We start from the raw sequence: 24,117 nt of genomic DNA, 5'->3' as shown, positions 1-24,117 counted from the left end.
AAACAAGTATTTATCATGCATTTACCGAATATGTGATTGATTAACTTTAACAAACATAAGACAGAAACCACATCATAATCTAAATTTTTTCAGAAAATTGTTTCATCAAACCTTACTAAACACCCATTACATGGAAAAACCTTCATCAGTATAGTGGAAAAAAGATACACAATATTTCCGGTATAAAATAAATTAACAAGACTCCATTTTTATTAATAAAAATAGCAACACTGTTCGGAAGATTTCGGCAGAGTGAAAATGTGCGAAAAGAAGAATGTCGAAGGAAAATAAGAAGCCGATTGTCACGTCTTGTCTTAGGTTTGTTCTAAATTTGTCACCATGACAGTTGACCTTTGGTTCCTATTAAAGAATAGGCATATTTAATATACAATAAAATTGGTTTTGCTTCAATATTTGCTATGCATTGATTCAAATATTTGTTATGTTTAAAACAATAAAAGATATTAATTGATTTAACAAAATTGTTTTTTGTATTGAACATTTGACATGCCTTGATCCAAATATTTTATTAGTTTTATTCAACAAAACGAGCTCATTGATTCAACAAAGTTGTTTGTTGTTTCGATTGTTGTTATGATAAAATCAACAAAAAAAAATTTTGGTCCAACTATTTTCCATGTTTGATCCAATAAATTCTTCAGAGTAATTTCAACAATAGGGATCTTTAATTTGGAAAAATTGTGCCAGTTTTTCATATGTATTGGTAGCGGGTGTCCTTACGAGTACACTCATATTATTCTTAAACCTTAATTATTCTTTTATGATTTTTAAATTTAAAAAAACCAAATTAAACTCAACCAGCAAACTGACAGTTGTCCTACTAAATGACGCATCTGCAAATATCTCGTTCGCCTCATTGTTAACCGGGACAGCACCCCACACAGCATGATCTGGTACTTTGTCAATCCGCTAGCAACCTGCCATCCCAAGTTTCATCTGCAAACTATGGTAGATCTGATAAGGCAACCTATAGGGTCGTGCAAGTCGCATGGGTTTGGATGTGTTATTGTCCTAAAAGGAAACAAACTAAAAAATGTTTTTTCAATAGTTTCGGGCCAAAAAATTGAAAAAGGACTGAGATATTAACTCACGGTACTAATCTGCATCAGAATATGCCTTAACCAGCACACCCCTAAAGATCCCTATTGTTTTATTTATATAAACATGTATTTTTTATTGAACACAGAACAACTTGGTAAATTTATTATTTCAACCCTCATATTATTTGACATTAAAAATTATTTTTCTGCGTGTGTGTAAGAATTAAACGCTTAGTCACAGTGGTTGGTTTGTCTATTGGTCTGTGGCTAATGCTTCAATTTACTCATAGCACAACTCTTGGAGGAGAACCATGAAGTAAACAATTGGGGTCAAACTGGCAGGTAATTGCTCCTTTTTCGATTTTTGCTAGATTATTCAATTACCATGATGCTAACTCTGACACATACTAGCATTAAATATTCTCGATACAGAATTGACGAATTCAATTTATTTTATTAGGCAACTTGCACTGATTATGATGCCAACATTGCGAAATGAGCCCTGTTGTAACGAAAACAGTATCCCATTAGTCAAATTGGCTCCAGAAATCGCTTACTAGTTGTCTTGCTTGTTTATGGCCAATTTCTTCACTGCATGAAAAATGATTCTCGCTGAAAACTAGTTTTCGGATTGCTGGTGACCAATTAGCCAAAAACCGGGTTTCATTCCAGTGAAGAAATTGGCCGTTAAAGATCTACCAAATACGAATATTTGTATTTGGATATACTCTGGTCCAGTTTAAAATGACCACTAGTGAAGTGCTCACCGTCAGGTGGCGAATTGTCGTAGGTAGTTTTCTCCGTTTGAAGGGTCAACTTACTGTAAGGGAAATTCACAGCGGTCTGGCAAACACGATACTACACGGTTAAATAAAACAACCTGATGAATAAGTTCTTTCAACTTACTTTTGAGTTGTGCGTCGCTTTCGCACTTATTAGCAGGGATGCCATTATGCCAGATTTATCTGGCACAGCCAGAGATTTTGGCAGCTTCCAGACAAAAAGACAAATCCCTCATTCTACCAGATTTTTAAGTTTTGGAAGCGGCTACATACACATTTTGGAAATGTGTATTTTGGGTAAAAATGTCCCAAATTTTACAAAAATCGATTGATGCACATTCTACGAAAACTATAATATATGCCAAATTTCGATGACTATGAGGTCGCTGTCAAGTGTAGGGACGTTTCGATAATAAAATACATCGATACTTAGAATCGATACTGGTATCGAATGCAAGTACTGATACTTTCGATATAATCGTAGTCGCAGTATCGATACTTGAAAGTATCGCCATTCGATTCCGCACTTTTACCACAGACTAACAGACATAACACTATGAGGGAATTCCCATAAAAACATCGATCCGGCAATTTTCCCAGAACACTAGCTCCACCTTTTATGCACAGTCCCAAACACTCATTTGCTGATGGGTTACCCCTCAGGTTTGGGAACAATTTTTCACTAGTGGTCTATCCCCCATCTGCTTGTTCATAGGTCAGTGGCGCCATAATTTCAAATGTGGGCACAGTCCCAACTACAAATATATTTAAAATGACCGTTAAAGCGGGCGAAGCATTGTTTTCGAGTGTTATGTCTGTTAGTCTGTGCTTTTACAGTAGCTTAATTCCCTGAATTAGGTAATCTGCAAACCGTTTTTTTTGAAATTCAGTAGTGGGTTTTGTCAGTTAACGTTTTGCTCTGCTCCTGGGAACAGAAAAACCCATTCGACAAATATATTTTATTGATCTGATTCGTTTGATGTTGGATCCAGTCGACGATTATGTCAGACGTCGAATGTCAGAAAAGATAAACAATAAATAATTTGGCTGATCAGAAAGTCTCATGGACTGTCAAATAATGGGCAATGTTCGGAATCGATGTTTTAATCAAATGCGATTGGTGCTCCAGTTATTGTAGCAACTCAAATGTAACAACCGATTCCGCGATGGTTTAGCCTGAATAGGTTATCACATTCCACTCGGAAATAATTCCAAAATCGTTCATAATTCCGAATCGAATACTTCCAACTACTGGTTCATTCGATTCTTTTCGATATCGTGAAGATTGTATCGATATCAGTAAAGTATCGTGATTAAAGTATCGATACCAAAAAATCGAGCATCGGAAACAGAAGTATCGATTCCGTACTAGTAACGAAAATATCGCAACGTCCCTAGTCAAGTGCCAGATTTTGCCAGATACTTTTAATTGAACAACCAGATTTTCTTTGAAAAATAGTGGCAACCCTGCTTATTAGTGTTGTCAAAAACAAAACGAGATTCGACTCAGTCGAGGTCTTCCGTGGAGGAAGGTACTTTTGAGTTGTTTGGGGTATACTATAAATTAGGTAAATTCAACTTTAATTTGAGTATAAAAAACCTATCAATGAGTTGTAGTTGCCGTGGTTAAATGGAAACTACCTTCAATACGGTTTACCTAATTTTAACTTCCCCCGCGATACCACGAGATTGAGTCAAAGGAACTCAATTTTAGGTAGTTTTTCGTTTCCGTGTAGGTCTAGTCTAGAGCTACTTTGAATTGGACCGTGCTGGTGGACCAACCAGCAAACGAATTTCAGCAATAATTATATTAATAATAACAGAATTCTAACAACATTTTACCAACAGCTTTGTTTTCATATAATTATATCGGTTTATTTTCTTATCGCAATACAATTAAAAATACATTATTCCTAAATGATTGACCCCTCCTACTCCTGCAAGAAACCTCGATCCCACGAACTCTACTCATCACCCCGGATGGCCTTGTATTTGCCGATCTCCCCGGGAAACATCTCACCCAGCTCCTTCAGCAGGTTGCTCTTGAACTTCCGATAGGAATCGATCTTTCCCTTGACCTCCTCGTTCTTGGTTAACGCCTTATCGATGCAATCCTTCGTGTAAAGCTGCGGATTTCTGCCCTGGTCGATGTAATCGAACACCTCCAGTGGCACGTTCACGTCCACCTGGTTCTTCAGCTTGTCGATCTCCTGCAGTCCAGTTACCAGCGATTGGCTGTGCCGGAGAAAGTGATGCTAAAATTCAATACACGGAATGTTGGAGAAAGGCGAGACGGCTACTTACATTTTCTGATTCAGAACATTCTGACCCTGGGGCTGAAAGTCACTGACGATTATCCGGATCTGACGAACGTTTTCGATAAACATTTCCAGGTGGTTTTCCAGATTTTCCAGCGGAGAGGTCATTTTTTGGTGTTGTTTTTTGATCCGACACGAAGGGAACGCTTTTGTTTTGATTTAGGAGTTTGACAGCAGTAGGTAAGAGGTACGTTTACAGAGCGAGAAGCGCAGAAGTGCTATTGTCGAGAAAAGCCTTTTCACTGAAGGTTGTCGCCTAAACTTCAGATGAGAGATGTGAGGCGCTCTTTGTTTGCAATTTCGGAATTTCACAATCATTTGGAAGATCAGCTGTTTTCAAGGAAAAATATCGAGTTCTTGCTGCGCTTAACATTTATTTGTTGAATAAGCTACCCTTTAACGTGTGTAGAATTTTGAAATTATAATGTTTATCCTAATTACACTATCATTGTGCCACTTTCAGACAAAGTAAATAATCATGATCAAGTTCAATAGCAGTTTGGTAAGGAGTGTTCACACTAGCAGCAGAGTCGCTGCTACATGCGGAACGAAGCGATGTCCGGAGATGATTGACCGTTTTATTCGAGTTGACCATGCTGGTGAGCTTGGTGCTAATCAGATCTATAAGGGACAGCTGGCCGTGCTGGGTAAGTTGGCAGTAATGGAAACTTCAATTTTTTGCAATTTTCATCCAAAACTGCGAAAAATTAGGAGAAAATCACTTGCGCGTGAATGGCACAAAACCTATTACTAAATTAGTTATGCAATTTGCGTTTCGACTTCGCCTCATCAGAATCCCACACTAACTTAATACCAGGATTAAGCTAAGCCGAACCAAAATTCAATTTCACTACGTAGTTCTCACGAGCTTAACATAAATCCTTTTCTTATGGAACTTCTACTGCTTTTTCGGTGGAGTATTGTCAAAGTAATGTTCAAAGCTCATGCCACCTTCATTTTTACATTCAAACTGATAACAATTGAGATGTGAACAGATGCATTCACGTTGCTAATATTAGCTTTGGCTCGCTTTTGAAATGTTTTAATGGCCGCTTAAAATTCTAATGCGTCGATTTTTATTGGTCATTTTCGGCAAGAATGACTAATAGAGACTAAAGACATGAAGTTTGCAAGATGGCGTTCTAGAACGAATCAGTTTTAAACTTAAAACGGAAAACAAGACTACTAGGCAGGCTTATATAAGCACGATCAAAAGGAGGCACAATTCTTTGTCTAGGTGTCAAACATTATGTATGTGTCTAACAGCAGTGTCAAGAAGCCAGCGCAACGTTTGCACTGCGCCACCGACGCGGGCAAAAAATTCTTCACAACTCCAGCCTAGAATCAACCACACGATCATTTTTCCTCTGCTAGCATTAAGCCATGGGCGAATGCTATCGACGCCAAGCTATCCAGAAAAGTTCAGCTGAAATCTAGGGACAGATCACTATAAATGCATAAATTTACATCAAATTAGAAAAATGCGTTTCATTTCCATTTCAGCATCGACTTTGCACTCCCTCGCAGAAAAGTCAACAAACGTCCTACGCTAGTTTCAGGTTTGTTCAAGTACCAGAAGAAACTGGAGGTACTCCGGAGCAAACAGGAAGAAAATCGTTCCTGTATTATCTTCCTCTGGTAGCAAACCGGATTGAAAAGGAGCAAGAATTTTTTTGTTCCGGAACAACAGGGAGTAAATTCCGTGTACTGGAACAAACCTTTTGTTTAGGCGGGTTTTGACGTCCTACACGCAACACAAAATACATGGATTTGTATTTTGATGAAAATAAATGCATTTAATTTCGCTGATTTTTGAACTCCGTGATTTGTTGATGAAATGAACTTATAATTTATAATTCTGAACGGATTGATAAAGATTGGCATTAGTTAGTTCGAAATTTGCAATATTGCTTGAAAATGGTTTCAAATGGCCGAGGATGGTTTGTAATGTGCCATGAAAAACAAAATGATAATGATGGATAATGGTCCAACTAAAAAGTGTCCAATGAGCGAATCACTGTTTCAACATGAATGTCTGCTCTCCATCTTGGGCCTGAAGAGATGACGGTTACTAAAACAAGCATTCTGATCCTATTAGGAATTGATTACACAGCAGAAAAAACCGCTTTCGCTTTCAATAAAATGTTCACAGACTTACCGACTCGCCTGTCATAAATCAGAGCTCAAGAATATTGACATCCCCAGGTGAACTTGAAAGAACAAATTTCAATTCATGCTGCCATTATGAATGGTATGTTTCGGTTGTTTGCATTCGTCACTTCTTCGTTCGTCATTCAATTATTTTCGATCAAATTCAACTTTAGCTGCAAACAGAATTTTGTTTCCATTCTGGCTCTGAGTAGAATTCTTGAGCAAAACTGCATCAGACATAAATTAAACAATTGTGACATAAGTATCTAAAATGTAAAAAATGGAACCTGCCTTCAATTTGTCCACATCCCAAATTAAAGCTTTAGTTGGTGTAAAATACTTCCTATGAGCTGAGGCCATTCGATTCTGCGTAAAATTTCAGTCAGCTTGGAGGTGAATAAATGAGGGAGGCGTTAAAACTGAATGCTGGTCTCTGTAAATTCAATTTGGCTTTGAGATTTCGCAGCACACTGATAGATAACCGCCACTAACAACGGGTATTTCCCCGCTGCATACACACAGGTCACACCAAGATGGGCCGAACCATCGAGCACATGTGGGAGCAGGAAAAGGTCCACAAAGCCGAATTCGATCGACTGATGTGCAAACATCGGGCCCGCCCGACCGCTTTGCTTCCGCTGTGGAACGTGGCCGGATTCGCGCTGGGTGCAGGCAGTGCTCTGCTCGGCGAGAAGGCGGCTATGGCATGTACGGTGGCCGTTGAATCGGTAATTGTTGAGCACTACAACGACCAGCTGCGTCAGCTGATGGAGGATCCAAATTGCACGGATCAGGAGCTGCTTGCGGTAATCACCAAGTGCCGCGACGAGGAGCAGGAACATCATGACACTGGTATGGACGAGGGTGCCGAACAGGCACCTTTATACCAAGCGCTTACCAACGTGATCAAGTTTGGCTGCCGGGCAGCGATAAAAATAGCCGAACGGGTGTGAATAAAATACAAATATTAGTAGTTAGAAGTGCTTACGTTCTTTGTGTTTAGTTTTGATGTCGTTGGTTTAATACTGAGAAACTATAAATTTTTGTTTATTTATCACAACAAAATACACATGTAGCTTTAATCTCTCCGCGGGTGCGCATCGGGAGAGCCATAGGAAAGAAACCAATGAAAAAGTCAAACACACAAAAGCGAAACAGGCAAGGCGCGCGTGTTTGTTGGTAAACCTTGGAAATCGACAACTATCTCTTCGGTAGCTTGGAACTGTTGCGTTTTTTCTTCTCTCCTGGAAATTAAAAATAATAAATTCGAAATCCGCCACTACATGCACTAGCATCACTCACGTCTATTGCAAAACTTCCCGAACCATCCTCCGTCGCAGCTACAGTTGTGATCCGGCATACAGGTCCCGTGTTTGCAGGGTCTTTTACAGGTCGATCGCTGACGTCGTCCAATCTGACAGTGGTCCCCACTGAGGCCCGGTTTACAGCGGCATTTATTTACGCCTTTACACTTTCCTTCGTGTAGACAAGGGATGACACATTTCGCTGGATGAAAATGGTAAACGGATAGAATTAGAGATAGGGATAGCAACGGAAACCATTGTCCGTATACTTACAGAACTCACACCGCAGCCCGTAGTAACCCTTAGTACACTCGCACTTGTCCTTCTGGATGCACTTTCCTCCGTTGAGGCATTTCTCCGAGCATATTCCTGTGGGGTTTAGGGAGTTTGAATGATCACCAAAATCAAAGAGCTTATGATAAATTAAAACAAATCATAAAATTTAGCTCTAACAGGACGAACACATTAAAAAACTTACCACCCTCGCAGTGTCGGCCTTGGTATCCGGGTGGGCAGGAACAGTTTCCCGGCGCGGTACAGTTACCCCCGTTCATGCACTGCGGATAGCACAGTGCCGTCTGGCAGTACTGGCCCATGTAACCCTCGGGACAGACGCAGATCTTGTCCTCGTTGCAGACGCCCTTGTTGGCGCATTTTCGATCGCACTCCGGATCGGGTCCTTCATCGCGCGTGTGTTTGATTGTTCGTTCAATTCGTATCAGTAAGATTCGTGGTTCATGGTTCAAACAGGGTACACCAGGATAGGTTTCCGTTGGAAGGTTGATGAAAAAAGGGGGATTTTTCGGAGCAGGAATCAAGGGTCAGGTACGACAGAGACTTGAGAATAATTTTCAACCCTTTTTGGTTTTGGTTTGATTTGTTTGTTTTTAGTTTAGTTACCATGCGCTCGAGGTTTATTTTGCGAGGATAAAGGCGGGTGGAGCACAGCATTTCTGCACCGAATGGATCGAAATAGAAACGTTTTTTCTGTTTACACTAATGCCAATTAATTTTGCCGTTTAGAAATGCTCTGGAGGTTCGAGGCTTCAAGCGATCTACTTTTTAAAAGGAAAAAAAGAGAGTCATAAATAAACATGTTTACTAAGCGAAAGACAGTTCGATCAAGCGGTACTACAGGGAAAAAAATAAACGAACCAAGCTTATTCAAAACATTCCACAGCGGCTGCGATAAACTGGGATGCTTACCCCGCCATACACAATTACGGAACGAATTGATTATGAGAAAAAAAAACTTCATTCGAAGGTTAATTAGAATGCGCAGGCACGTTTCGATAATTGAGCACCCGAAAACGCAAGCACGAATCGTGCGACGAATGACAGGTGGGCAGAGCGAGAGAGGCAGAACGAGCGCAAAATAAACAAACATACCGCAAGCACTGTATTTATTGATGGAATTTTGAATTGTAAAGTATGTGCAGATGCCGAAAAACATTGCACACGTGAGTCTCGAATGACGGAGAGCGGTTCGTTTGTCACTGATGCTGTTGTTCGCTCACGCAAAACCAAAAGAGAAGAAAATAACCACGCAGTACAGAAGAGAGTGAGAGGCGGAAGAAAAGCGATAGTGATAGAGAGAAGATAGGGAGTCAGTAATATTAAATAAAAAAGGCATACACTACCTTGCGAAGATGCTAGAGAAGAAGTTCTATCATACACACCTCTATGTGCACATTCCTTACGGAGCTTGATTCGGAGTGGCGTACCGGGGACCGGTTTGCCCTTTCGGCTCTGTATCAGGAGTCCAATGCTGAACACCGCGATGCCCGACACATTGCCAGAACAGGGCAGTGTCACACTGAACTCTGCAGGTAACCGAAAAAGAAACAATATTAGGTATACAAATCGTCTGCCAAAATCGTCTGCAAATGAACGAGTCGAACCGCACTCACCCTTGGCATTTTTCGGCACGCGTCCACTGGTCTTGATCGAAATGCTCGGCGGTTTCAAGACCGACTCATCCTCGGACATGAGCCGGTCAAAGTTGTAGTGGTATTTCTTCGAGCCAGACTTCCAGGTGAAGTTGACGCAACTGACCTCGGATGGAATGATCGGTAGGTATTGGCTGAACATCGGATCCCGGATGTGTGGCGAAACTCGGCCATTATCGATGGCGTAGATCTTCATCGCCACCCCACTGAAGATCTTCACCTGCTGTTCGTTGATCCATAATGACAGATCATCATCGTACGGATCCTGGTAGCTGTAGTAATAATCCTGGCGGGTTCTAACGTGTCCAACTGTGATCACTAGTATCAGTATCAGCGAGTATTGGATTATATTCCGAAGCAGGACACCTATCGCCATTTCTGTGTCACTTATATCTTGGTAGGTAGCGAGGGGCAAAACCTACACAGTAATGAACATAGAGATCAAAGAGAAAGGAGTAAATGAAAAAACGGTTATGTAGCACTGTCGATCGTGTGCAACATTGTTGCAATATCCGCTTCGTACTGGGCTCGCATCCGACCGAAACTGGGACCAGCCTGTGGCTATCCTCGCACCGATTGCGCAAGCGGCGGTGTGAATCAACTCTGATCAAACCGCTCCGAAAAAGAACCCAAAATCCACATAAATCGTGATCCATTCGACAACCTTAACCGAGAGATTAAATTTTCTCACTATCCGAGAATAAAATAAAAATAAACGACTGCAAGCTACTCGCTCCGTGAGCAGAGCGATCAGGCAAAGAGAAGAAAGTGGTACATCCGCACCCTCTTATGAATGGGCTATGCGCAGGCATCTCGTTAAGCCAAACTGCCAACAAGCCGACAAACGAACCGAATAATAATAGTAATAATAATGAGCAGCCGTGTGTGAGCCAGAAGGGTGCCAAGTAAATAATCAAACAAACAAAAAAAAGGCAGAATGCAAACTCGCGATCAAGAACCGCAAGCAAAACATTCTACTACGACGCGAACCTGTTCGCCTGGTACGAGCGTTCTTAATATGGAAATGTGAGTAGGCGAAGTCGTCACAGTCAGTTGGCGGTGGATGCCCACGGAGCCCAATAATGCGTGCCGAAAAGCGAGAATGTCGCAATTTGTCAAGCGACAACGCGAACACGAGCCGTCCCTGTTGTTCTTGACATGCGGCCTGTCTTCGAAACACTTTCATCAATCTTAATTATTCACTTCCTTTTTAATTTTGCTTAACTAATTATATTGGTCAGTTTGGCCTCTTTCAGCCTGGGATGCTCATCCACACCCCATCTCGGCACCGGTCGTGTGCGCACGATCGCTGCCCGATCGAGTGCAGGCAGCGTGAGAGAGTTTGCGTGCTGTATGAACGAAAAATGAAGTTAATCCACTTAAGTGTTTAATTGTTTGTGCTTCTCGCGCTCTCTCTATCTTTCTCAGGCCCTCGTCTTGTTCCGTGCTGGTAAGAGTCGAACCAAGGGTTTTCGACACAGAAAACCGATTTGATTCGAGTCATACGTTCGTCTGCTCTCCCGAAAAAAAATTGCACTGTCGACAATTTATCCTCCGGCTCTGACATCTCGTTAATACAAAACATCTTCACCCCGAAACCCAGGCAGACTATCATCCGCCAATTGCCGAGTCAGGTCCGCACTTTTGTCCCACATCCGAACTGTCTTCGTTCATAGACTACTCCCTGAACCCGCCCCTGGGCCCATTCATCGGGTCGTTTCATTTTTTTTTGCACATCTCCGTGTCCCATCTTTTTTATGGTCCCTTTTCCATATTCTTCCGCCGGTCGACACTTCTGCCAACTGCGGTGCGGTGCACGGCGTTGCTCAGGCTTGCTTTGGCTCTTGACTTTTCCTCCAGCCAGACGTGCAGGCGAATGTTTTCTTCCCGTTTTACTGCGCCTGTCTTCTCGTTTTGCGCGATTCGTGATCGAAAGATTTTTGCTCCCGCACAGCAAAAATTAAAACGCATCCAATAAATTTTATCCAAACGGACAGGAGGCAGTTGCTTCCACCCCCCCTTGGGAAACCGGGAGTCGTTTCGCGTTTCAGCAAAGAAACTAAACAGATGTCTAGATGCTACCCCCGTTTGCCCTGGTCGCCATTAGATGGTAAAAAAGTAACCTGAAAATGTACGCACTATATTCGATTCGGATGGCTCCGCCTACTGTGGCGCTGCCAGTGCGATGCAGGATCTTGCTGGATCACGATTTCAGAAATAACACTCTTTGAAACGTTTCCGCGAAAGCACCATATCACAACCGAATAAACTGTTAGGCAGAAGGATACGCTATAAGCGAGCAGTGATGCTGTAGAACCGATCGCGACGAGGTAAATTGCAGGACTAACTGATCGTGTGAGCGAAGACGATCGTCTTAGCAGAAATGTTCTTGATTCAGTTTAGGCAGTGACAGAGCGGGAGAGAGGACAGAGAGCGAGAGCATGGTGCAGCGCGCGAGGGATTACAAAAACAGAGAAGACCGCGTGGACCAGGTGCAGGAGAGGATTTATCGAGTGGAACGGACCGATTGTAGTGCATTACATATAGTGAAATTCTTATTGAAAAGGATTGTCGTTTTTTAATAGTTAAGGATGAACTAAAGCACTCTTTCAAACGACAACGGTTGATTCTGGGATGTTTTCTTTGAACTCAATGCCGAAAAGCATGCGAATTCTATAAGTACGAATATAGTTGTGTGAAATGAAAGTTGATTTTGTAATGTGTTATGCTTGAGAAAGCGGTTAAAAATATCCGAATTGAAACAATCACTCAAAATTCACGTTGAAGAGAAATTCTAGACAATTGGGTAATTAAATGAAGAATCAAATTCGTGGACGGGCATAGCGTAGTTGGTGAATCGATTGCCTTGTACGCAGCTTACCTGAGTTCTATTCCCAATACCGCACATAGGGTTAGTGATTTTTCTAAAAGAGATTTCTCTGACCCGAAAATAAGCGAATGACCTTAAGGTTAAAACAATCATAATCAAAATTTAAAAAAATGGAGGGGGAGTAAGCTAGAACGTTACGTAAACGGGGATAGAGAAATTTGTAACAATTCGTTACTTGGTGGAGAAGGGAGTTTGTTTTGGGCAATTTTTGCGTTACATTCTTCTTTTATTTCATAAACTGATAGAGACCATCTTTCCAAGCATGACATACAGTCGTGATTCGCTGGTTTGACACTTTTAACTGGACCGCTTTTTAGTTGGACCTCCGCTAGTTGGACCATTGTCCAATTAAAAATCATCTGAATCAGGGTTACCAAAAATACAGAATAATCTGTATTTATACAGATTTTTCAGGCATTTTCAGACCAAGAATCTGTATGTGCAGATAAACAGATTTTTGCATGTATGTACAGATATTCAGATTTTTGAGAAGTGATGTTACCAAACCTATTTTAGAAATATTTTCTTAGTTTCAGTAATACTTCCTCTGTGTCTCTCTCAGCTTAGCCCTCTAAATAGGCTGCGCACGCTGACGAAGTCGACTTAAAAATGACTTTTACTGTCAGCCGTGTTGACAAACATTGCTTCACAGTTTAATGGCAGTGTTGGTAAACCCGGCTCACAGTAAAAGTCATTATTTATGTCGACTTCGTCCGCGTGCACAGCCTAATTAAAAAATATTCACTTTTGAGAGTGGTCGCTTATTCTGAAAGGTAAAGGTTTGTAATACACTCAGGTTAGCACCCAGCAAACGCCTGGCTAAAGTCTACTTCCGGAAACGTTAATTGTAATGCTCTGTGACTTTGTTAATTGTCAATTTTTTGTCCGAAAATTCGACAGCTACATTGGTCGACTTAATGTATGTAACATTATATATCAACAAAAGTCATTAAATGAAGAAGAAAATTATTTTTCCATTGAGCACATCGGTAAAGTTCAAGTTTCTGGATGCAAAATATCAGAACGATTTGCAGTGTTTTTATGGCGAAAAGGTCCTTGCTTGACTCATTTAAACCACAGGAATTAATATCTCTGATAGATAATCCACCAAAATGTTAAACAAGTCAACTGATTCGTTACAGATACCGACACAGATTTTTCGAAGAGTAAATACAGATGAAAAGATTTTTTAGGATAAAAATACAGATTTAATTTTGGCAACCCTGATCTGAATGTCAAAATCTTATGTAAAATTTACTTTGACAATCAATCTGAAAATTATTAGAGATGTGAATAGATGCAATGACACTACTAACGTCTCCTTTGCAGAGTTTTTGACATCGGTTCAACTAACGAATCAAATTCGTTAATTGGACAGAGGTGTGGCCCAACCAGCGAATCACGACTGTACACGAGCTGAAATTGCTTCGATTAAGCCCGCTGTCCAATATCATGCAAAATGCCCGCAAAAAAGCTGCTTTTTGTGTATTAAAATGGGGGTGGTCATTTAATCGACGTTATATTCTAAACCTGGTTTATAATAAATGGCATAAAATATCCTAAAAAAAATTATTTACTTGTGAAAATCGGCTGAAAATGGCAGAGTTGTTCAATGTTGAAAAAGGATACCTTAACCTGATCTAAAGCATACGCTATCGTCACAAATAAACATTCAATTATGTACATATATTACACCTACTTTTAACAGAAACAATATACTATTAAATGACGATTTACATACTTCTAAAAATCCTTTACACTTTAGAACTCTTTAAGTTGATTTTTCGTAAATTTCTATGTCGTTCACTGTGTCAAACATTTGGCAAAAAAAAGTTTCGATGAACATTATTCGAATATGCAGCGTGCTTCTATAGAAAGTCGCCAAAGTTTGACGAAATCTGCTGATTTCCCTGTGTGCCGGCAAATCGACAGTGTATTACATGTATATGTAGCGGATTTTGCATCTTCGGCAGTAAACCCAATGAATAGAGATAGAAATCATGGTGGTTAAATGGTCGGTGTTGAGTCAGACCGGGCTAAGTGACATTATATTGATTTCGAGAAAAACGAGTTTAAAATTTGAATCGCAGCATCCTTTACATTACAGTTCGAAAATAATATTTGCCATAATTCATGCTTATTGCACAGAGAACAGGCGTCCATCTTCAGCATTCAACTTGTGTAAAATCTCTAACGGTTTCGAAGGTAGTTGGGATATCCAAACCAGGTGCGCTACTGTCGTCATGTTTTTTTTGTGGCTGAGTTCGACAGAATTGACAGCGGTTATTCCTCTACCCAGCCAAACTAGTCCGGAACCGGTTCGGACTTCCAGTATGAATTCCAGCTCAAATGCATCAACCGATAGAGTCGGAATCGGTTGTTTTCTTTGAGCAAGATTCCATACTGAATCCATTCAGGATTTCGAACCGGTTTCGGAATTGATTTGACGGATAGCTGGGATAGGTTGGTGTGGCGGCGCTAGTGTTTATTGTATATCAATTCAAATGTTTACACACGTTTTTTAAATATTTTTGTTCGATCATAGATGTCTGCTCTCTGTGCTTATTGCATCATGTTACGATTCTGGCAAAGGTGGAATACAGTCGTGATTCGCTGGTTGGGCCACAGCCTTGCCCAACTAACGAATTTGATTCGCTAGTTGGACCGATTGACATATGTCATAAACTCTCCAAAGGAGATGTTGGCAGTGTAAATGCATCTGTTCAAATCTCTAAATATTGTCAGATTGATTGTCAAAGTAAATTTGACACGAGATTCTGACGTTCAGATGCTTTTTAGTTGGACAATGCTCCAACTAGCGGAAGTCCAACTAAAAAGCGGTCCAGTTAAAAAGTGTCCAACCAGCGAATCACGACTGTATAGCTGGAGAAATTCTTTATCCAGTGCTTTCATTATCTCACTGCGATTATTTTGCGACTTAGTTCGGTCTGTCTTAACACCGATCATATGGAATGTAAATCCAATTTGATAGAATAATTTTTATTTATTATTCAACGTAGAAAAAAGATCTGCATAATCTTTAAAGTCAGCTGCATCGGACATAATGTAATTGAGTTCTTTGCGACCGGTCTCACGAACACTAATGAAGTTTCCTGGTTGAAAACAATCCCATTTACTTTTGCCGTCTTTGTTTATTATTTTCCACCAGCTTGTAATGTAGTATTTGTGTCATGTGGCGTGTACGTACATAAGCCGTAGAAAAGTCTATGATGTATGTTGACAGATGGCTTTTCGACCTTAATCATAAATTACACGATTTGTTTTTCTTTTGGTTCAGTGCAATTTGTTGGGAAAATGGAAAAGGCTTTTTGTAATAGAGATGTGAGTGGCTTATTTCAAATTTGTTTCACAACTCGAATATGAAATAAACATCAGGAAGCGCGAATGTGCAAATTTATTAATTTGTAGTTTCTTAGCAGAAAGTTAACGCACAAAATACAAACAAACGTTATATTTCTATCACAATCTTATCGGAATCATTTTCAGCATCAAGTAAGGCTTTCTAAAATACCTATGTGCTTTCAAGTTGTTCTCAATGTCCTGTAAATCAAATAATTACAACAGCCATGCCTCGTCAAAGTAGAGCATCGCAACCGTCGTCCTCCTCCGCCGGGGGGCCAAGAGAGCCGCGCGGAAGCCAACTGAACCCATCCAGCAGTCAAGCCAGCCAAAGCGCTCCCACTGTCGATGGAGAGTTGGATCAGCTAGTGGTCAACATGGTTAAGGTAATCCTGAACCTATCGGTTAACAAGTATCCCATCAAGAAGACTGATCTGGCGAAGAACGCCCTCGGAGGGAACAGTCGTGCCTTCCCGAAGGTAATCGGACCGGCCATGACTGAATTGAGTGAGGTATGTGCTTGCATTTGTTTTTTTTTTATAGAATACAAACCTACTAACTGTTTCGCAGGTTTACGGCTATAAGCTGATTGAAACGGAACGGAACAAAACCTTCATTCTTGTGTCCAATTTGCCCTGTGGCTCGATCCTGGACCTAAACGAAGATTACCGGCGAAAGTACACCCTGCTGTATCTAGTGCTCGGGTACATTTTCATGAAGAACGGTAACGTACCGGAGCAGGGTCTGTGGGATTTCTTGGCCAAGCTCAACATTAACGATGAGGAAGAGCATACGTATTTCGGCAACGTTCGAAAGTTGGTGGGGGAAACTTTCGCCAAACAGGCATACATAGTCCGAACCAAACAGGTGGTGGAAGGTATGAACGAGGATCGGTTTTTGTATAGCTGGGGCGTGCGGGCCCATCACGAGCTCAGCCAGAAGGACATTCTGGAATCTATCTGTAAGCTGCTCGGGAAACCTTCGATCTGCTACGTCACTCAGCACACGGCTGCTTACGGCGAGAGCCGCGATGACGGGGAGGATGACGAATCGATGGATGCTTCGCAAGCTTGAGTAGAGTTAATTTTGTTTTATTGGTATGTGTAAGATTGGATATGTAAATATAAACTGAGGTTAATGAATAATAAAAAGTAACTGAATGGAAGCGATTCCAAAAATATTTGAAGGAGCTTTTACTTAAATAATTTTCATTTTTTCGAAACTGGTGCTAACATCCATCTCTGTTGTCTGGACTCGATTAGTAAGTCGAAATCAACGATCTCGGGCCCTATTCTCACAGTCACGTCATCCTAATGACCAGATGGATTCCTTGATATCGTCTGCCATGAATCGATCTTCGCATAGTGGAAACGTCTGTCCTACACCTACCTCGTACAAGTACCGAGATAGTTTGTGTATTTTGTTGGTTTTCATCAGCCGCACTTGTTGTCTCAGCTGCTTATAACGCATTCACCGTTCGCTAGAGACTATTTATGTAGCAATGGGCATGGGCTATCGATTGATAAAAATGTGTGAACTCTAAGAATCGCCCCCACTTCAACAATTGCTATACGATGGCCTCCTTAGGCTCCAGACACGGCCTCAGTTCTTCATTTGTCGTCGCTTTGACTGTATGTAAATCCACGGTCCATTTTCTTCGTGCAAATACAAATCGTCGTCACCACGGAAGCAACGGGCGCTTGATACAGACCTTTCCCCCATTTTTTCACACCGTCAGCGACAATCTTTTTCGGTAGTTTACAACGCCATTGCGCCTTGGACAAAATTTCATCTACTTGGCAGATACCGAACTGGCAATATCTCCCAATGTACCCAGCGACCATCTTGGATTGACCATAATACTGTCCTCTCGACAACCTGCAAATGCCCGGTGAGGTCGGTCTTCATCTATCCCGTTAACGCTGCCATCAACTCCAACCGTGGGGTAGAGTGTGTCGACAGTGGAGCTACCTTTGATTTTCCACGATTAGTGCAACAGAAATTTAGTCCAGAAATACCTCCCGAATGTAAGTGACGCATGCATAAGCTCCTTCACTGGCGTCCATGCAGATATGCAATTGCAGCGATAGAGTATCTCTCATTCAATGCTGAGCGAAGTAGCATCGTAGAATGCTAAGATAGCTAAAAATTCGCCCACCCCATTTGATCGCTTCGTAAGCAACATCTCCGTGATCGATTGATTCCAGGCCGTCTTCGCCCTCCACGGCTCCTGGATCAGTATTTTGGATGAGGAAAAACACATTAATTCTGTTGGATCGTATTGGCTCATGACTATACACGCAGCACTTGACGTTTATTTTGATGCTTCGCACAGAGTCGTAGTAAATGTAAAGAAATCTTTGGCTGGCTTCCTGTACATCTTGAGCATGCGTTTAGTAGAGCTGTTTTGTCCAGCTGGAGACAATTCTCCGTGACTGCTTCCTCAAACCATGCGAGAGCCTCAGGGGGGTCTGTAAGTTGAAATCCACCGAGGGTAGACAAGCTTGACCTCGTGTGCCAGCTTCACCGCTTCTTAAAAATCGTCAATGTAGTCCAGCTGCTCTAGGCATTTGGCATTATCTCCCCTCCGAACACTTCAAGCGCTGATATATTCTTTGATTCCACTAATTTGCCTGTTGCTCCCACATCTTGCGACTAGAAGTCAACTATTTCTCTCGAAATTCGTCGTGAGGCTCGATGCAGTTGGTTCCGGATGCTTCTAATCCTCCACTACAGTCGACCAAGCGCTCAAAACGGCAACATAACCTGGCTCTCTGCCGAACCTGATCCGTCCTCCAACGAGATGTGGCTCGACAACCGTGCTCGCTAGGTATTTGGTTTAGTATTCGATGGCTACTGTTAGGACCGTAACGTCATCAACAGCTATAAGACATCGGGTGGTGGTGTGTTTATCGCTGTTCACCCTGGTATAAAGGCCGAGTGATCAACAATGACCGGTGGAAGAGCTCCGAGCATGTGGTGATCAGTGAATCCAGCTTGATCGATGTACATCTTGCCTCGATTGTTATTCTGGGTGGCTTCAGCTTACAAGAACTATTCTGAACATGTCAGGAAACGCAAGGATCGCGATTGACATCTACTTTCTCTAATAGTGCGCTCTCTTTTCGTCTTCCGTTCGCTTCTCCTCCCATCGCTTCTGCCACGAGTTCACGATAGGTCGAGCTCTTGATCAAGGGATCCATCTTCAGCTCGAACAGCATCTGCCCTTTTTGAGTGCGTCTAGCACTTGCTACGTTCTTCTTTAGCTTTGGATCCTCTCTCACCCTTTTGAGGATCGATGCGACATCACGCCGTCGTTTGCGTTGACGATTAGAGCGTCTCCCCTATACTTCTTCTGGCGTGGCTGAATCTTTCTTCTTTTTTCATCTTCTTTCTGTTTTTTTTTCCTCCTCTATTCTGTGTTTCCTACGGTTCGCCATCCACTCTCCATTTGTCGGCTGTTTCGCTGTCCTTCGCCGACCTTTTTGCGTTTCTCTCTCTTTCTCCTCCTCTCTTGGTGTTTCTTTTATTCTTTTCACAGAACGGTTATACTGGTCACTATTCGGCGTCTCATAGGCTTGTGCTTTCGCTACCTCCGTGATCGTCAGTATCTTTGCGCCGTTTTCAGCTTTCTCCACTACCGCCAAATGTTCGCATTATTCGGCCGCTGCTACGGCGGATTTGGTGCTAATCACTAGATCCATGAGGTGCCCGTGCACGTATTGTAGCATAAAAAGGCTTACCCAAATCTGGTAATCGAAACAATCCAGAAATCTTATTCTACATACATTTTGTTGCTGTGTTTCTCGCTTCCTCTTTAAAACTTCCTCCAACGCAATTTGCTTCTCACTCCTACATCCCTGTCATGTTCCACCTCACTCCGCTTTCTCTTCCTTTTCTCCTTCCTGAACGCTACTTACTAGGCCCAATCAGACATCTCTTCATAATAGTTCTTTCTTGCACTCGTACTAATTATGCCCTCGGGTTTAGTACTTCCCACACACCTTCGTCGGGAGCAATCCCAGTCGCTCGACGTCGACCCCGTACGCTTCCGAACCGACGTTTTCTCCGTCGCGCTCAGAACGAAAACAACGAATCAGCTTCCGAAGCAAAAATTCAGTTTCAAGCATAACAATCAGTTTCCAGTAAAAAGCCCTAAAACCAATGTCATTGTTAGCAATTTACCTCTACAGGGCGCCCTTTTAGCAGCGTTACGACTCGCCTAACCGTTTGTTCGGTATTACCGTCTTACAGTGGGTCGTTTCTTTGGTGCAGTTCCGTCGTTTAGCGCAAATCCTTTGGCTCCTTCGATATAGATATTTTCTCTCCTGTTAAATGAAAGACTTCAACAAAAGGAATTGGTCTTGCCCGCGCGTGTACTCACCACGCCACAATATTTTTTTGCTAATCTACTCCCTGTTTTGTGCCGCACAAATACCTCGCATTTGTACACTCAAAAAAAAGTAAACGTTATGCCAGAGATGCCAGATTTGCAGACAAGTCTGCAAATTCGCAGACTTTTAATTTAAGCTGCAGATTTTTTCGATGATGCAGATATTTGCAGATTTTCTAGTTTGGTTGCAGATATTTGCAGATTTTTTAGTTTTGTTGCAGATATTTGCAGATTTTTGAATATAAAGGCTTTTGGTTACACTAGCTTTCCTGACATTTTTTGTTCTTCCCAGACTTTTAAAATTATTATTGCAGACATTTGAAAAAAGTACCTGGCATCTCTGCGTTATGCCTATTGATTTTACACATAGATTTTTGCAATTAACGGAGGCATATAGACACTATTTGCTGGCACATAAACCTTATGAATTAGAAAGAAATATTAATCTTACATTCACATTTCATAACTATTAGGCACATAAAACCCCGTTCTATAACAATATGCACATATAACTTATGTGTGTGCATACATAGTTTATACAGTTGACACATAGAAGGTATGTGTGCGCGTGATAACAATAGCATTTCTTCTTCATATGAATTTTAAGCGGTTTGGAGTTAATAGAATTAACGTTTGGATTTTTTTCAGTGTACGCTTCCTTCGGGTAATGCGAGTGGTTTCGCGTGCTCCACACTCTGGTCGAATCTGGGAAAGATAGTGGCGTTTTGGAACGTAGCGATGAATAGAGCGAAATTTTGTTGCTTGCCACGTTTAAACCGAAAGTATCGTTCTTTCTCTGTATCATCCGACGCGACAGTTAGTTTTTTATTCGCTGGCGAAACACTCACGGCACACGTTTTTTCCGGCGATCTTTTAGTCGACCAGTCGTGTCGATTCACTCCACTACGAATGAAATTTTTAGTCTGAGCGGAAGGAAGTGCCGTAATCGGATGCTTTGTTGTGACCAGACAGCTCCTTGACCGCCATTGCACTGCTGTGCGTCGCCATTGTAAAGCGCACCGCGGGCTGCTGTGTGTGTATCGCCGGCTGCTATTTGCCGCGGACTTTCGACAGAGGACTTGCAGTTACTCTGTTCCCGAAGAACAGAGGGCTCGCTTACTCATCTACTCGTCACTGGCTTTGGAAGTGGATTCCACTGATGGCGGCAGTGCTAGCTCTCATCCGAGCTTTGGGAGGGGGTTTTGCTGCTGGCTGCTGCTAGTCGTCCTTCCTCCTCGGCGTCCCAATTGCGAATGACTCGTTTGTCTGTTGCGCACACCTTATATAGCGGCAGTGCTAGCTCTCGTCTCGATTTCGGAAGAGGTTGACAGCTGTTTTGCTTGCAGCAAATTTGTTGCTCGGCGCTGTGATCAAGCAAGTGTGTGACAACCCGGTCAAAAAAATGCGGACGAACATGGTCAGGCGATTTAAACAGTTTGACGTTTGACTCATCTCGCCTTTGCTAATTGCACCTAGGAACAAATGCAATTTGTGAATGCGATTTAAAGGCAATTTCAACACTTATGGCGATTTCGCTTGAAACTGAAACTGAGTCAGGTTCTAACCCCAACCGCTGTCAGTTCATACATTTTGACAGCAGTTGGGGTTAGGAACTGACTCAGTTTCGCTTCAAACAAAAACCACATTAGACAAATTTTCTGGCGGCTGAAATGGACTTGGTTGTTTTTTTTTGCGTTTTTCAAGCATGGCGGTTCATGTTTGGCTTAATCTTAAAATTGTTTTTTTTTAAACCAATTGGCGTGTTCTCGCTTGTATTTTTTTGTCTAGTGCACTTCATTTAGCCAACGAATGTGGGAAATTGTGGAATCGTGTGTAAGTATAGTAGAACAAGAGCTCTGACCTAAAATCTTAATGAACGTCAGATTGTGATAAGTTGTGGTGTGCAATACCAATTTAACCTTTGATTCTTCCTATAAGTTGGTGGTGATTACCTAGTATACTGGTCAGTATATGTGAGTTGATAATGAATCCGAAAATAAGTCTTATTTTTAATTTTTATATTAGGCAATTAAGGGCGATTAAATGGCGCGTTCCGTGGGCGATTTAAGGGCGGGTTGGGCAGAAAAAATGACGCCCAAATGTTGCATTTGAAATAGCCCCCTAATTGCCAGCAATTTACTGGCAAATTGAAGGGCAATTAGCGCATCCGAGATGGTAAATAGCCCCCCGTTAGCCAGCAACTTGCCCTTTTTGACTGGGAGTGCGTGTAATACATCGACATAGATTTTTCATTAGGGCTTAAATCGCAAATGTAAACAAACTGCGTTTTCGCTATTACGACATTATGCAACAAAAATACTACAAGATTGAGGTGAAAATTAGTTAAAATGGTTTTTAGTTCGATGTATAATTAAAGAAAACAAAACGGCGAAACATGCATTTTCTTCGAGATTTCGACTTAGGCCCTTCTTCTCATATGGAATATAAAGGCCAAACTTACATTTTTAGCCAGAAGCGGGCGTACGGTTATTATTCACAAATAAAAGAATAAACGGCGGTTCTATTATATAAATGATAAGGAATATCTACTACGATCATGTCTACTCGATAGTTGTTGCACATAAACATTCGAATATTTCGATATTTTCATGAAATTTGAAGAAAAGATTCACGCGCCCTTTCATTTACATTGGGTTTCTATGCGCCCATTTGCTGAGCCCTATTAAAAAGTATACTGTCAAGCTCGCTCATTTACCCAGCCCTACCCAGCAAAACAGAGTCAGTTTAGCCCATTTACCGCGCCCTTCTGAAAATTATGTACACGGTTTAGCCCTTCCGCAAATGGTGGTTGCAGAAGGGCGAAATCACGACTGGGATGCAAATTGGGCGTAAGCATTTTTTTAGTTTCTACCTACTAAGAGCACATAGGAATTAAATTCTTTGTTATATTGTCATAAGGTTTAACGAAAAATGCTTCCGGAAAAACACGGTCATAAAGTAATTTATACCTACAATAAAAACTACATTTAGAAAAGCTTCGCCGAATATTGAAACTGATTTTTCTCCATTTGAGTACATTGCGACTTAGGCCCTAATGAAAGATCTGTGTCGACATGCTATTGTTGACTGAACTAAATTCGCATACTGAAACACAATCTTATCGTAACACGTTGCCCTTGCTTTTCACGAATTTGTAGAGCTCTGCTCAGCTTCCTCACTTTAGGCAACCCAAACTGCTAATCTTCTTGGGTAATGCTTGATTTCAGCGTGCACGCATGATTTGTAGCCGCTCGTGCTCGGTATGGCCTCCCTGGGCTGCTCTCGCAATTGGCAGAGATGCCAGATTTGCAGACAAGTCTGCAAATTCGCAGACTTTTAATTTAAGCTGCAGATTTTTTCGATGATGCAGATATTTGCAGATTTTCTAGTTTGGTTGCAGATATTTGCAGATTTTTTAGTTTTGTTGCAGATATTTGCAGATTTTTGAATATAAAGGCTTTTGGTTACACTAGCTTTCCTGACATTTTTTGTTCTTCCCAGACTTTTAAAATTATTATTGCAGACATTTGAAAAAAGTACCTGGCATCTCTGGCAATTGGTCATTTTGCTGGGTCGGCGACATCAGGTTTGTTCCAGTACCAGGAGAAACTGGAAGTACTCCGGAGCAAACGGAGAAAATCGTTCCTGTATTATCTTCTTTTCTTTTTCATCTTCTGGTAGCAAATCGGAGTGAAAAGGAGCAAGAATTTTTTGCTCCGGAGCAACAGGGAGTGACTTCCGTGTACTGGAACAAACCTATCGTTACCCACCATTGGCGAACGGGTTTACCACATTTGCTCCGAGAGATTTTTTTTTTATTTTTATCTTCCATGTCTTCCATCTAATCGAACTAATATGAAAGTCTTTCGATTTCGAGAGTAACTTACTTAATCTACTAGTCTCGTTGAG

General features: G+C 41.5%; 4 protein-coding genes across 5 annotated transcripts; 2 read left to right on the top strand and 2 right to left on the bottom strand.

The window, feature by feature from the left end:
• Nucleotides 1-3,698: 3,698 nt before the first annotated feature.
• On the bottom strand, nucleotides 3,699-4,376 carry LOC131682051 (mediator of RNA polymerase II transcription subunit 10). Its single transcript, XM_058963227.1, has 2 exons — nucleotides 4,148-4,376; nucleotides 3,699-4,078 (listed from the first exon to the last, which is right to left on the bottom strand). Exons 1-2 carry the CDS (start codon nucleotides 4,267-4,269, stop codon nucleotides 3,808-3,810), a joined length of 393 nt encoding a protein of 130 aa, XP_058819210.1. The 5' UTR covers nucleotides 4,270-4,376; the 3' UTR covers nucleotides 3,699-3,807.
• A 44-nt stretch (nucleotides 4,377-4,420) lies between these two features.
• Nucleotides 4,421-7,377, top strand: LOC131682041 (5-demethoxyubiquinone hydroxylase, mitochondrial). Its single transcript, XM_058963217.1, has 3 exons — nucleotides 4,421-4,562; nucleotides 4,625-4,808; nucleotides 6,835-7,377. Exons 2-3 carry the CDS (start codon nucleotides 4,640-4,642, stop codon nucleotides 7,263-7,265), a joined length of 600 nt encoding a protein of 199 aa, XP_058819200.1. The 5' UTR covers nucleotides 4,421-4,562; nucleotides 4,625-4,639; the 3' UTR covers nucleotides 7,266-7,377.
• Nucleotides 7,378-7,415: 38 nt separating this feature from the next.
• On the bottom strand, nucleotides 7,416-11,895 carry LOC131682025 (protein shifted-like). Of its 2 annotated transcripts, none has more exons than XM_058963183.1 (7): nucleotides 11,705-11,895; nucleotides 9,527-9,983; nucleotides 9,257-9,439; nucleotides 8,095-8,295; nucleotides 7,890-7,985; nucleotides 7,615-7,818; nucleotides 7,416-7,556 (listed from the first exon to the last, which is right to left on the bottom strand). In XM_058963183.1, exons 2-7 carry the CDS (start codon nucleotides 9,939-9,941, stop codon nucleotides 7,513-7,515), a joined length of 1,143 nt encoding a protein of 380 aa, XP_058819166.1. In that variant the 5' UTR covers nucleotides 9,942-9,983; nucleotides 11,705-11,895; the 3' UTR covers nucleotides 7,416-7,512. The 2 variants fall into 2 exon arrangements, with proteins under 2 accessions (XP_058819166.1, XP_058819174.1); XM_058963191.1 differs by having other exon boundaries at nucleotides 9,296-9,439.
• Nucleotides 11,896-15,167: 3,272 nt separating this feature from the next.
• LOC131682033 (non-structural maintenance of chromosomes element 3 homolog) lies at nucleotides 15,168-16,995 on the top strand. Its single transcript, XM_058963204.1, has 3 exons — nucleotides 15,168-15,968; nucleotides 16,041-16,327; nucleotides 16,386-16,995. The coding sequence occupies exons 2-3, from the start codon at nucleotides 16,043-16,045 to the stop codon at nucleotides 16,887-16,889; spliced, it is 789 nt and encodes a 262-aa protein (XP_058819187.1). The 5' UTR covers nucleotides 15,168-15,968; nucleotides 16,041-16,042; the 3' UTR covers nucleotides 16,890-16,995.
• The last annotated feature ends 7,122 nt before the right edge of the window (nucleotides 16,996-24,117 follow it).

This window comes from Topomyia yanbarensis, chromosome 1 (genome assembly GCF_030247195.1).
Source record: "Topomyia yanbarensis strain Yona2022 chromosome 1, ASM3024719v1, whole genome shotgun sequence".
Taxonomy (NCBI): Eukaryota; Metazoa; Arthropoda; class Insecta; order Diptera; family Culicidae; genus Topomyia; species Topomyia yanbarensis.
This window is presented reverse-complemented; position numbering and strand designations above follow the sequence as displayed.